The 12,757-nt window shown below is 45.6% G+C and overlaps 2 protein-coding genes across 6 annotated transcripts in view; one reads left to right on the plus strand and one right to left on the minus strand.

Moving 5' to 3' along the window:
- Positions 1-360: 360 nt before the first annotated feature.
- Positions 361-11,691, plus strand: trpc6a (transient receptor potential cation channel, subfamily C, member 6a). 5 transcript variants are annotated; one of them, XM_025006332.2, is made up of 14 exons: positions 370-654; positions 1,752-2,083; positions 3,070-3,202; positions 4,120-4,420; positions 4,559-4,744; positions 5,223-5,387; positions 5,480-5,723; positions 5,808-6,077; positions 6,860-7,124; positions 8,180-8,375; positions 9,191-9,391; positions 9,524-9,580; positions 9,773-9,848; positions 10,977-11,691. In XM_025006332.2, exons 1-14 carry the CDS (start codon positions 404-406, stop codon positions 11,105-11,107), a joined length of 2,808 nt encoding a protein of 935 aa, XP_024862100.1. In that variant the 5' UTR covers positions 370-403; the 3' UTR covers positions 11,108-11,691. The 5 variants fall into 5 exon arrangements, 4 of the variants coding, with proteins under 4 accessions (XP_024862100.1, XP_017273445.2, XP_037835065.1 ...); XM_017417956.3 differs by having other exon boundaries at positions 372-654; positions 1,749-2,083; positions 10,977-11,690; XM_037979137.1 differs by having other exon boundaries at positions 372-654; positions 1,752-2,016; positions 10,977-11,690.
- Positions 11,692-11,785: 94 nt separating this feature from the next.
- arhgap42a (Rho GTPase activating protein 42a) overlaps positions 11,786-12,757 on the minus strand; it is a 20,459-nt gene continuing 19,487 nt past the window's right edge. The window contains exon 24 of the mRNA XM_017417925.3: positions 11,786-12,329. Coding sequence (XP_017273414.1) covers positions 12,241-12,329 — 89 coding nt within the window. The 3' untranslated portion in view covers positions 11,786-12,240. The remainder of the gene's footprint in view (positions 12,330-12,757) is intronic.

Here is a 12,757-nt window from a genome sequence, read left to right on the forward strand (position 1 = left end):
AATGTGTGTGTTTGTTTTCCCACACTGAACAGGAGGGGTGGGGGTGGTGGGAGAGCACAGGAAGCAAAGTCTACTGGGAACTTAAACTCCGAGGAATCTCATCTGCAGTTCATCAGTCATCAGTCACTTCTGCACTCAGGCAAACACACACACAATATAAAAAGCCCTACGTGCACTCTGAACACTAGACTTTAATGTAGCCTTTAAAAATCGGTAAGATGCACAAAGAAGAGAACATCTGCTTTTCTCGATTTTAGAAACTAATGCCGACCGAGGCAGCTGGAACAGCTGAGCCCGGCGAGCAGCTCCGTGTGCGTTCTGCCTCCCTCCACATCTGTGAAGTCCAATGCGTCACGTAAATAAAAGGACAGCGGGACCCAAAAGGACGCATTCTTTCTCAAGGATGCAGAATAAACAGAGAGGGAGGGCAAGACGTCAGAGTGAGGGAGGCAGGCACTCGACTGCTCGCTCACATGAAGCGGGAGCCGACCCTCTGCAGTCAACCGCCCTCGGGATGAACCACAGGCCGCTGGCAGCTGGTCGCAGGAGTCGGCCCACTGCCGACGCCAGCAGCTCCCGAGCATGGAGCCGAGACAACCTGCTCACGCATGATGACTTCGGGGAGGAATACTGCTGCGCTGCGAGATGCCTCGGGTGAGTTTTGACCCCTGCGTGCCCTCGCTCGAACAACCGGCTCGATCTGTATATTCAGAATGGAACAAACTCGTTTTGTCAGGACGTGAACTCTTGACATCATCGGTGGGTGTCAGAGGATTGGAAACATGAAATAAGAGCTGAGTCGTTTTAAAAGTTTGATCAATACAGGAAGCATGGGTTGACATTTTAATTAAACGCTTTGCATGACTAATAGTGGCAGCATTAAAAGGTAAAAGTGTTTTTATCTTGCAGAAATGCTGGTTTACATATGTATTCAGCTACTTTATTCACGTACATCTTTTAGTTCAGTCAGTTCAGACTGTTTTGGTATGAACAAACTGTGCAAAAGTTTAAAACCATCCCAGTTTTTCTTCATATTTTTTTAACTTTTTTTTTTTTTCCAGTTCAATCCTTGTACCTGACCTTGACAGCTTATCTCGCGGTTTACGCTTTAAAAATGAGGAAAGTAGACAAGTGGAGGGCAAAGGAAGTAATGTGCCTTAAAATCTAAGTGCAGCAGAAGAACAGTATGGCTTTAAGACTTTAAGAAAGAGCGAGGGGGGGGATCCTAGAGGGACCTGACCCAGGACCGGAGAAAAGCATCCTTCAGCTGATAATCTACTGTATGACCAGTTCATCGCCTTGTTGGTGCTAAAATGCTGTTTTGTTACCTTTGGTGGCTTCAATAGATTCAACAAAATATAATAAACTGTGTCTGACAGCTGGTAACAAAGAGCTTAAAGATCCAAATTAAAGTGATTTTTGTTCTGTGTCGACACAAAACTGGTTCTTCTTTTGAGTTCAGGAACCGTTTTATGAGTAATTTATCTTTTGTTGGGTTGCCGCTCAACAGATCAGTAATCCTTTGAAAAACTTTCAGATACTGGACTGAAAATGAAAGGGGAAAAAAGCAGCCAGAGTCCAAAAGCAACTAACTCTTGAAGAAGTACTGACTGAGACCGCCTTAAAATATTACAAGAAAGTGGCTCCTTGGAAGCAAAATATATTAAAAAAAAAACATGAAAGATGAGTCCAGACTGTAGGCTGTGTGAAATGTGACATAACTGCGTTCGTGTCCTCTGGGTGTCCAGCAGACACAGCAGCTCTGAGAGGCAGCACGCATGCCGCTTCAGCAGCACCGTCAAGCGGCGCCAGGCCCTGCGCGGTCCTGCCTACATGTTCTCCACTCCCTCCGTCAGCCCCTCGGAGGTCGAGCAGCGCTTCCTGGAGGCAGCCGAGTACGGCAACATACCGGAGGTGCGCCGCATGCTGCTCCAGGTGCCCGAGCTGAACGTCAACGCGGTGGACTACATGGGTCAGAACGCCCTGCAGCTGGCTGTGGGCAACGAACATCTGGAGGTGACGGAGCTGCTGCTGGGGAGGGCAGATTTGTCCAGAGTGGGTGATGCCCTCCTTTTAGCCATCAGTAAGTGTAGACAGAAAGAAAAACAAATCAGTGTTTAATAATCATTCAGGATTAAACTGCTGATAAACAGATGTTGCTGTGCCCTCCAGATGTCGAAAATCTCACAGGACAGTTTCAGCTTTCAAATTACATCAGATTAACACAGTTTCTGTAGTTTACATATATGTAGTTTAGTTGTTTTTATGCACAAAAAAATAAAGATTTTAGATGAATAACTGCAGAGCCTAGTATTGAGTGCAGAAACGAATGGAGGTACCACAATTTTGATATATCTATCCATCCACCCAGAGGACCTCTCCTCTGACAGAAAATGTCCGAGACTTCAGCCCCGAATGTCCAGGTCCAAAAACCATCCTGATGATAAGTAATAACTAGTGAAGAAAAACTGGTCTAAACCTGCCTGTTTCATTTTAAAAGTATACCCCAATCATAAACGTGGAAGCAGCTGTCAAGTCCAGAAGTCCAGTGTGGACAACGAAATAATGTGCACAGTCAGGAATAGAGTTTTACTTTAAAAAGGGCACTATTTTCTAAATGTAGCCTCTCAATATTTAACCAGATAGTTTCACTTTCAGGCAAATATCTGCTAAACTAACAGCTAGACAATTAGCCTCTAGTGTTAGCTTAATTAACTTAACCTAAAGATTGATTCACGTTTCTGGAGTCTGTAACTTTTACTTAAAATAGTTGTCAATGTAGCTGATACACTAACAGCTAGACGATAAGCCTCTCGTGTTAGCCTAATTAGCCTAAGATTGATTCGCGTTTCTGTAATCAATACTTTTTGAAACTTTTAAGACTAATAAAGAAGTAACCAGAGACTGCTTTAGAAAATAATGTAATCAACCTACAGGTTAAATTAAAGCTATTTAATTTTAGTCCAGTCCTAACCGTTTTGAGCCAGCTGTGATTAGCGGACTGTCTGCGAGATGGCGGTCTGTCGCTCGTCAGACTGTAACACCAGATTCGCTCCGTTTGTGTCGCAGGTAAGGGCTACGTTCGGATCACCGAGGCCTTGCTCAGTCACATTTCCTTCAGAGACGCTCATCGCCTGACAGCGAGCCCCGGCCAAGTAGACATGATGGACGACTTCTACGCTTACGATGAAGATGGAACGAGGTAGTACTGAACATGTTGTGACCTTTGACCTTAGAACACTAACATATCTACAGCTGTATAGAGAGGTACTGAAGGACAAACTGACTTAGCGAGGCACTAATGTCCCAAAAACCTTTCCTGGCACACTTTAAACCTCTATAAATACTGCAAACTATACGTTCATATTTTAGTTTTTAGTGTTTTTTTATTTGTTGGCTTTAATATTGCTAGTAGGAGGAGTTGGAGCACTTGGTGTTGGTGCTAAAGTAAACTGTCTAACCCCTCTTTCATCCTGATCACCCTTTTGCACCATCTTGGACCATTTGTGGGAACTGGAAGACTTTACGGGATCTGCAGCTTTCGCCAGTTGTCCAAACTACAGAACTCACCCAGATATTTATGACTCGTGGTCCTTTTCTTGCTTCAGAGGCCACTGTGACGTCATATTCAGTGCCACTCTTTTCACACGACCACCTTCAGTCGGAAGCAGTGACACAAAAAGTGGGTATGCACTACAGTATATGCGGTGCCATAGGGGCGTCACGTTAGAGGGGCCGCCAAAGAGAAAAAAAATTATTCTAGTGGACATTTCTTGCATTTACCAGCTGTTTGTGCGTGTGTAAATAATATGATCAACAACAGAGGCACGCCACTGGTTAGGCGCCCCTCCACTCCTTCGAAATGGAGGACTCACTGAGGCAGCACATGGTTGAGGATGACCCACAGAACTGTTCTGATGGGCCATATCCAAGATCGGGTTTTGTATTTTACAAGGCCATGAATTAATAAGATTTATACTCATAAACAGGGAAAAATTAAAAACAAAAACAAGGTGGGGGCGCCTGTAATGTGTCTGCATACCCCTCAGGAAGTAGGTAGTTTTAGTAATGTCAGGCGCTTCAATTCAACACACAAACCATTGCTTGTTGCCCTCGCAGGTTTTCTCACGATGTGACTCCGGTGATACTCGCAGCTCACTGCCAGGAGTACGAGATCGTTCACACCCTGCTGAGCAAAGGGGCCCGCATCGACCCCCCCCACGACTACTTCTGCGGCTGCGACTCGTGCAACTACCACCAGCAGTACGACTCGTTCAGCCACTCGCGCTCAAGGATCAACGCCTACAGGGGGCTGGCCAGCCCCGCGTACCTGTCCCTGTCCAACGAGGATCCGGTCCTCGCAGCTCTGGAGCTCAGCAACGAGCTGGCCGTGCTGGCCGACATCGAGAAAGAATTTAAGGTCCGGAGCAAAAGCAGAGCCGCTGCACGATCAGCTCAGATTGGGCGCGGCGGGGTTCTGAGCTGCTCCTCTCATTTGTGACACCTGGGCACACGTTTCCCAGTCAAAGGCAAGTGTTTTGTTCCCTCTCCCACGCAGAACGACTACAGCCGCCTGTCGAACCAGTGTAAGGACTACGTGGTGGGCCTTCTGGACCTGTGCCGCAGCACAGAGGAGGTGGAGGCCATCCTGAACGGAGAAACGGTCTGTGAGGACACCTACAACCTGCCAGGACGCCCCTCCCTCACGCGACTCAAATTAGCCATCAAATATGAGCTGAAAAAGGTCAGTACGCCTTCAGGGGGGGAGAAAGGCAAACGACACAAGCAGAGCTGATTATTGAGGCAGATTTCCACAGAAAGATTTACATTCAAACTGATTCTTAAGACATGTTTCCAGTATTTCTTTAAACATCACAACTTAGGCTAACAAACCAAATGAGATCTTTGACTGAAACTTTGCCTTTAAGGATTGGAGTCAGCTGGGTCTGTCAGCAAAATATCTAATGAAACTCTCAGAGAATAATCATTGGAGTCAATCTGATTCAAGATGGCTGCCAAAGCTAATCCACCTTAGTAAGCACAAAAGATGTCTATGGCTTTTTACAGATATTGAGCTAAATGTTGGTGAATTTGGAGAGGATTTTGTTAGCTTTGAGAGCTGATTTGCAGTTAGCCGTGCTGCTAACAGGGCCAAGAAAACTCCTATTGAACTTTTTTGAGGTCTTCTGTCCTCAGATGTCTGAGCTCTTTGTGTCCTTCAGTTTGTGGCCCATCCTAACTGCCAGCAGCAGCTGCTGAGCATCTGGTATGAGAACCTGCCCGGCCTGAGACAACAAACCACGGGCGTCAAGCTGCTGGTGGTTCTGGCCGTGGTTCTCGGACTGCCTGGACTGGCCGTCGCGTACTGGATCACCCCGTGCAGCAGAGTATGAAACACGAGCTCGATATTATTTATCGCGTCTCATCGAGCAGCGCTACCTTTCTCCCTCTTCTCCATTCATTTATTTTTATCCCTCAGGTGGGAAAAGTTCTGCGCAGTCCCTTCATGAAGTTTGTGGCCCACGCCTCGTCCTTCACCATCTTCCTGTGCCTGCTGATCCTGAACGCCGCAGACCGTTTCGCCGGCACCAGCATCTTGCCAAACATGACCCACCACCAGGACCCTGAAGGTCCACCGCTCGGATCTGACCAGCTGCTGCTCTACCGTAAGACCACCACGCCCTTCACCTGGATGGAGGTCCTCATCATCTCATGGGTCGTCGGTGAGCAGAAGATGGTAATGAATGTAACAGGAAAATTTAAAAAAATAAAGATTAGAAGATTATGTTTAACGTGTGCTGCTGCAGGCATGATTTGGGCCGAAGTGAAGGAGATCTGGATCCAGGGACCTGGAGAGTACCTGGTGGAGCCGTGGAACTTCCTGGACTTTGGGATGCTGGCCATTTTCCTCGCCTCGTTCAGCTGCCGCTTCTCCGCCGCGAGACGCGCCGACTTGGCCCAGGATTACGTTGACGAGCACTGCAGAGCGCTGGTGGGGCCGTCTCCGCGGGCAGATGCGTACGACCACTGCAAAACGCTGATCCAGCTGCCTCCAGACGTGGACTACTTCACCAAAGGTGGGTGAGCTCGTCCGAAGGAACTCACTCCGGCAAGAATAGAGTCTGGAAGCAAATATGAAAAAAAAAAAAACAAAAGGTGAAGATGAAAACAGTAACGTTCAGAAAACCACTAAGAATAGAAACACACCTTCAGATCTAAAGGTTTACTCTGAAAGCGATGAGTCATCTTTAACATAGAAGATATTTGTGTGAGTGCTGAGTCAGCACTGGATGTTTGGTTCGTTTACCTTTTAAGCATTTTAAAATATTTAACTTTTATTTGCAGTAGTTTTTCTCATTGACATGCACCAAGATCTCTTCATACCTTTCAAAAACTTTGCGCTCAGTTTGTCTCTTTATGTCCTCCCAAGCATTCTTTTTGTTTTATGCAAAACGGGTCAAATGTTTTAAGATGCATAAGGAACGATTTATGCATTTTTTTTATCCCTTTATTTGTCCTTTTAGTCTCCCTATGTGTTCTGTTATGTTCTTTTTCTTTAAGAGCATCTTTTTTTGTTTCCTCACACGTCCCTTGTCTTTTTTGTCTCCTCGTGCTTTTCCCTTAAATATTTCAGCTGACGCAGAAAGTTCAGCTCGATCCAGCTCACTTTCACCCAGTCGTTTCTCTTTTTGCCTTTTTGTCGTGTTGTTTCTTCTGAGCTGGAATGGCTTTAATTCTAAGCTGAATTTACTGAAACACCGTCTTCCGTCAGCCTTAAAAGGCTTGATTGCAGCCTTTTTATCCGATGCCTGAAGTGGGCGTTTTCAGGTGGTTAAAGGGTAACTCATCTGTTCTGCAGCTCGAATCGACTGGACGCCGTCGGACCCTCAGCTCGTCTCGGAGGGGCTCTACGCCATCGCCGTGGTGCTGAGCTTCTCCCGGATCGCCTACATCCTCCCCGCCAACGAGAGCTTCGGCCCACTCCAGATCTCTTTAGGAAGGACCGTCAAAGACATCTTCAAGTTCATGGTCATCTTCCTCCTGGTGTTCCTGGCCTTCATGATTGGCATGTTCAACCTGTACTCGTACTACCTGGGGGCGAAGCAGAACGACGCCTTCACCACGTGAGACGCTGCTCACCTGCACTGCTTTCATCCATTCACAGGGTTTCCTGCTCTTATAACAATACTCACACAGGGTCAGACTCAATGCAGCAATGTCAGCCCTTTACAGAGGCATGTTTAATCTAAGTTTGGGTTTGATTTATTTTAAAATATGAGAAATAGACGTCAAACGGCTGGATTCAAAAACTTAATGTCTAAAAAGGATCAAATGGATGTAAACCTCTAAATTATATCATAAGTGTTTGACATAAAACAGTTTAATTAGACAGCTGAACCTGAGCGCGATTACTGTAAAACTGACTGAGTTGTCGCCATTTTCGGGAAGGTTGATTAGCTGTGGCAGCCATCTTGAATCAAAATGACTCCAAAGTCGATCAGCTGTAGAGGCCCATCTGGTGATCCCCCTTCTGAGAGTTTTCACTGTGAATCCGTTCAGAGGAATCATGAGATAGTTTTGCCGACAGACACACTCAAACACACGACCGCTCATATCTCTCCATGTTCCCGGTCAGGGATGTAGAAAGTTTGAAGCAAACGAAATGAACAAACTGCCTAAATGAACAAATAAACAAACAAACAAACAGACAGACAGTTAAAACCTCCCATTAACAAACAGTTTGAAGCTTATTTTTCAATTTTCTAGTAAAAATAAATATGAGAAAATGCCAAGGGTCTATTTTCTTTTCCAAAGATAAATGAGGACGAGCCTTTAAGAGTGGTGATTAGAGATTTCGTTTTTTTCCAGCTGTTGTAGCACAACAAAAAAATCAATTTCTCTGCGTTGCCTCCTCGCTTTATGAAGATGAGCTATTTTTAAATAGCTATAATTGCGGGAAATGAGAAGAATATGTAAAAAATAGGTAAGTTTTCAGTCTCTGCAGTAGTTCATGTGTGACGAGCTCAGGAATGAGTCAGAACCCATGACTGGGACAGATCAGCAAGAGTTGACCTTGAGTCCGAACGTGTTCGGATTTTCTCAGGAAGCTGCTCAGAAGCCCCCACGCTCAGACGATTCATGTCGTGTCCTTCCTTCCTTCCTCTGTGCCGCCGTTCAGCCTGGAGGAGAGCTTCAAGACGCTGTTCTGGGCCATCTTCGGACTCTCCGAGGTCAGGTCCGTGGTGATCAACAACGGGCACAAGTTCATCGAGAACATCGGCTACGTGCTGTACGGGGTGTACAACGTCACCATGGTGATAGTGCTGCTCAACATGCTCATCGCCATGATTAACAGCTCCTTCCAGGAGATTGAGGTACGTCCGGGAAGCGCCGAGTCACCTGTGTGGCTGTGGAGACGTCCTGACAAACCTTCGGACAACCGTACTCCCCCCCCCCCCATCCAGTGATTAGCTTTATATAACTGCACACTGGAGCTGGGGGGAATGAGTGAGAGGAGCTGGGGAGGTGTTGGGAAACCAGAAACGTCAGAGACTTTCAGATGTTTGCTGGAGGGGGAAACAGTAATCCTGTTACCCTGCAGATGCTTCAGCCTCACGAACGCCGGTTTGGACACTCGTGCCATCGTCGCCGCCGTCAATCTGCTTCACCCAGGCGCAGAAAGAAACGATGGCTGCAGTCGATCGTAGTGTCTAAAAAAGCCTCCACTCTGAGACCTGGGTTCAAAACGTTGCGGGAGTAAAAATGTGACTAATACACACAACAAGTAAAACTACGACACAAACACAGGATCTGTTCGTATCTAACAGCCATTTCCGTAATATTCCTGAAGGCAGTTTTGCGTTGTGTAATTTGGAGATACCATCATGTCATTCCAGAGTTAAGGAGGGGCAGAAACAAACAAACAAACCAACATGTTGAAGGAAACACGGCTTCGTTTGGATTACTGCCTTCTGTTCCTGTCTTTAGAGTCTCAGAGTTTCCCACAGATCTCAGATCCCTCCACCTCTTTGTCCAAATGTTCTTACTGAAAACTACCACACATGTTACTCATCCCAGCAGCAGGGAGAGTTCTGCTACAATAACTTTTCCTCTTAACTCATAAAAATATGAACTCCTGTCTCTTACATACCTACTCATTCAGAAGTTGTTTTTTTTTTTTTTCCTGCAGGATGACGCAGACGTGGAGTGGAAGTTCGCTCGGGCCAAACTTTGGTTTTCCTACTTCGAGGAGGGCCGGACGCTCCCCGTGCCCTTCAACCTGGTTCCCAGCCCCAAGTCCCTGCTGGGGCTGGTCACGGCCGTGAAGAGCCAGCTCCTGCAGCTGGTTCACCGGAACCGAGAGAAGAACCTGGGGACACAACTTGCTCAGGTACAGAGAACGCGGTCCGTCGTTGGTGCGGAGATTCGACGCGGCTCCTGGTGGTTTCCCTGCTGCGGGACAAACTTAAACAGGAGTTTAATGTCAGGGGAAAAAAAAGCTGAATTTGTTTTAATATTCCAGCTCGGGCAGAATAAACACTCAGGATACGGAGGCTCGAACGGTCCAACGAGATATCAGGTACGCGCTATTTTTCTGCGTCCACTTTTAAACAAAAGTTTAACTCCTGATGTGTGACGCTTTGTGGTTTAAGTAACAAACTGGACAAAAAATTTAAAAATTTCAAAACTGCCACTGTTCACTGAGCTGTTCCTGTTATAAGAACGACACGAACTGTACCAAATGAACATGTCTGTCGTCACTTGTGCGCAGAAGATCATGAAGCGCCTGATCAAGCGGTACATCATCAAGGCCCAGGCGGACAGGGAGAGCGACGAGATCACCGAGGGTAAAGTCTGCTGCGCTTTCTGTCTCTGACCTCAACTATGTCTGCAGCTGTCGCTCGTATTTGACCACAGCTCATATTCAGATGCAGTTTAATACAGAGCTGATGAACTCTAACATTATTAGTGCGCCTTGTCCAGTTAAAATAAAGACAGGAAGTCTTTTCTCTCTAACTGCTTCTGTCTTCACTGAAGGTTCAGGCCTGTGGAAGCCCCTTTGTGCCATAATTTAGAGTCAGCATTTTAGGAGATTCTAAGTGATATTTCTGAGATGCTTCAGCTGCGTTCACACTGCAGCTCCTAACACTAACAGGGATCTGATTATCTCTGCGCGGTCGTTCACGTTAGAATTTAAGCGCGACCGTCGTCATCAGATTCCACGAACAGCCCCGAAGCGCTCCAAAGAGGGCGTGACGTCTTGGACCCGCGGCACGACGTGTTTGCGCGTGTAGTCGCCGTACGAAATTATTACCTGCTGTTCACATTAACGAGTTGAGGATCTCGATCCACGTACCGCGACTTCAGTGGTGCGAATGTCAGTTGAAACGTGACATGACCGTTCAGACGGAGGTCGCCTTGAGAAACATCAGATATGTGGATGGACAAGGGTTTTATATCAAACCAGGCGACTCAAACCTGCGCCCTCGTTTACCCATCCATACATCTCTACGCTAATCTGAATAAATCATCCTGTAGAGCCTAATCAGAGCTTTAGATCACAGTCATGCACCGATGAGGAACATCGGAGGCAACGATGGCTTCCGTGTCTCACCCAGGGACACTTCCACACGTGACTGCTGCCAGGAATCGAACCTCCGACTCGCTCATTAGAGGACGACTGCTCTGACCACCGAGCCACAGCGGCTCTCGTATGTGTGCTAACCTGGATATGTGTCTGTTAGCAGCACATATGAAAGTGACCTGACGCTCGTGACGATATGGGTGAACATCTGGGGGTAAAACATCTGGCTGCGGTGTGAACGCGGCGTGGCAGTCATTTCAGTTCTCTTTCTGCGATGACTTTGTTTTCGCCCTTTTCTCTCCTAATCCGGTCTGTGAGACGGTAACCATGATCTCTGCAGCCATGTTCTTTTTGTTTTGTTTTTCTGATGGACCACGTCTGTTTGATCCAGGAGAGCTGAAGGAGATCAAACAGGACATCTCCAGCCTGCGATACGAGCTGCTGGAGGAAAAATCCCACAACATGGAGACGCTCGACGGACTGCTGGGCAGACTGGGGGACGTGGGCCCACCCTCATCGTAACGCTGCCCGTCGCCTCGCCGTTCTGGGAGGAAAGGTCAAAGGTTACGTGCCCGATGAATGCACAGCGAGTGAGGAAACATCGCAGACACAACGAGAACGTTACAGAATTTAAAAAGCTGACGTTACATATCGGGTTATTTTTTTATATTGAGGACAACTTCTGAGAAACCTTTTTTTTTTAAACCAAAGATTAAGCCACCATTTTGCCTTTGTTCATACAAATACAGCAGATTTAAAGTTTACTTTTCTGTTCTTATATAAACTTCATTTTGCGACATGCTTTGTTTATAGTCATAAATATCTGGAGGAAGGTCTGGACTGACTTTAAAGAGTAAAAATGCAACAGATGAGTCGGAACTCAGCTGACTCTACAGCGACTGAAGAAGATGTTATTTAGATAACACGAGGATTAAATCCTGTTAGTAGTTTAAAAAGAAAAAGCAGTTTTGACTGTCTGCATGGCACCTGTTCCTTATGTGTAAACTGTATTATATTACTTCAGTTGTTTCATATCCATGCTGTCTGTTTCTTTCTGTTTTGTTCCGAAATTCAATAAAGATTAAGAAACGAAAGGTTCCAGCTGTGTGACATGCCGCGTAGCTGCTGTCAGAGTTAATTAACTCATTAATAAGTCCTTTAATACAAGTCTAGACTACAGAAGATGAACAAACATGAGGATAGTCTAAACATACACTTTATTTTCTTAAGTACTTTTAATTCAGACAGCAGGAAAGCTGATTGGAAGAGCAATAAAAAAAAAAAGAGTTCATACATTTCAAGGTGCAGAGTCGTGATCAATGAATTAAAAGACAGAGTTATACAACATTAAACATAAATTATTAAGATTAATAAAAATACTGTTTCCATGTACCTTTCCTGATTACGTTTTAGGACATTAAATGAGCCAGTAAGTACTCTGAAGCTACATCAGTCATCAAATAAAACAATAACAGCCTCTCCTCTTTAGGATTTGTAATTTCCCCTCGCGTGATTTCATACAGTAGGTAGATTATTCAGGTTATTCAGACTCCGCCTCAGTAGTCAGTGATAACGGTCACAGTTTACAGGTTAATAATCCTGCAGGTCTGAGCTCGATCTGTGTGCGTCAGTGATGTCGGTACCGTCTTTGTCTGTCAGACGTATGTGATGTAGTTCTCAGGTACCAGGCCCGTTTTGCCCTTGTAGGTTGCCTGAAGCCACCCCGGCTCCACAGAGGGGCACACTGAAAACACAAAACTCAAATTCAGCGGAACAAATCGGCAAACCTTCATCCCGCACTGTGACGTCCGCGTATCTGTTCATCCCAACGGAGAACAGTGGGTTTGTTCAGATTTACAGCCCTGCTGCTCGGCTATAAACACATACACTTAAATGAGTTTTTATTTTTAAATTTTAGTACTGATCATTATATTTATAAGCACTAACTCCCAATGGTCACTGTCATTATCCTGTGAAATAATGCTTTAAAAAGCAACTTATTCTAGACCTAACCAGCCCAATACAGGTGCTGGTCATAAAATTAGAATATCATGAAAAAGTAGATTGATTTCAGTAATTCCATTTAAAAAGTGAAACTTGTATATTATATTCATACATTACATACAAACTCATATATTTCAAATGTTTATTTCGTTTAATTTTGATGATTAC

Source organism: Kryptolebias marmoratus, linkage group LG13 (genome assembly GCF_001649575.2).
Source record: "Kryptolebias marmoratus isolate JLee-2015 linkage group LG13, ASM164957v2, whole genome shotgun sequence".
Lineage (NCBI taxonomy): Eukaryota > Metazoa > Chordata > Actinopteri > Cyprinodontiformes > Rivulidae > Kryptolebias > Kryptolebias marmoratus.

What these genes read in the sequence shown, in the direction of transcription:
- trpc6a (XM_017417956.3), top strand. Translation starts at nt 404, where the DNA reads ATGCAGAATAAACAGAGAGGGAGGGCAAGACGTCAGAGTGAGGGAGGC. An exon ending in CGTGGACTACTTCACCAAAG is followed by an intron (nt 6,078 to 6,859) that starts GTGGGTGAGCTC and finishes TCTGTTCTGCAG; the next exon opens with CTCGAATCGACTGGACGCCG. An exon ending in TGGGGACACAACTTGCTCAG is followed by an intron (nt 9,392 to 9,523) that starts GTACAGAGAACG and finishes TTAATATTCCAG; the next exon opens with CTCGGGCAGAATAAACACTC.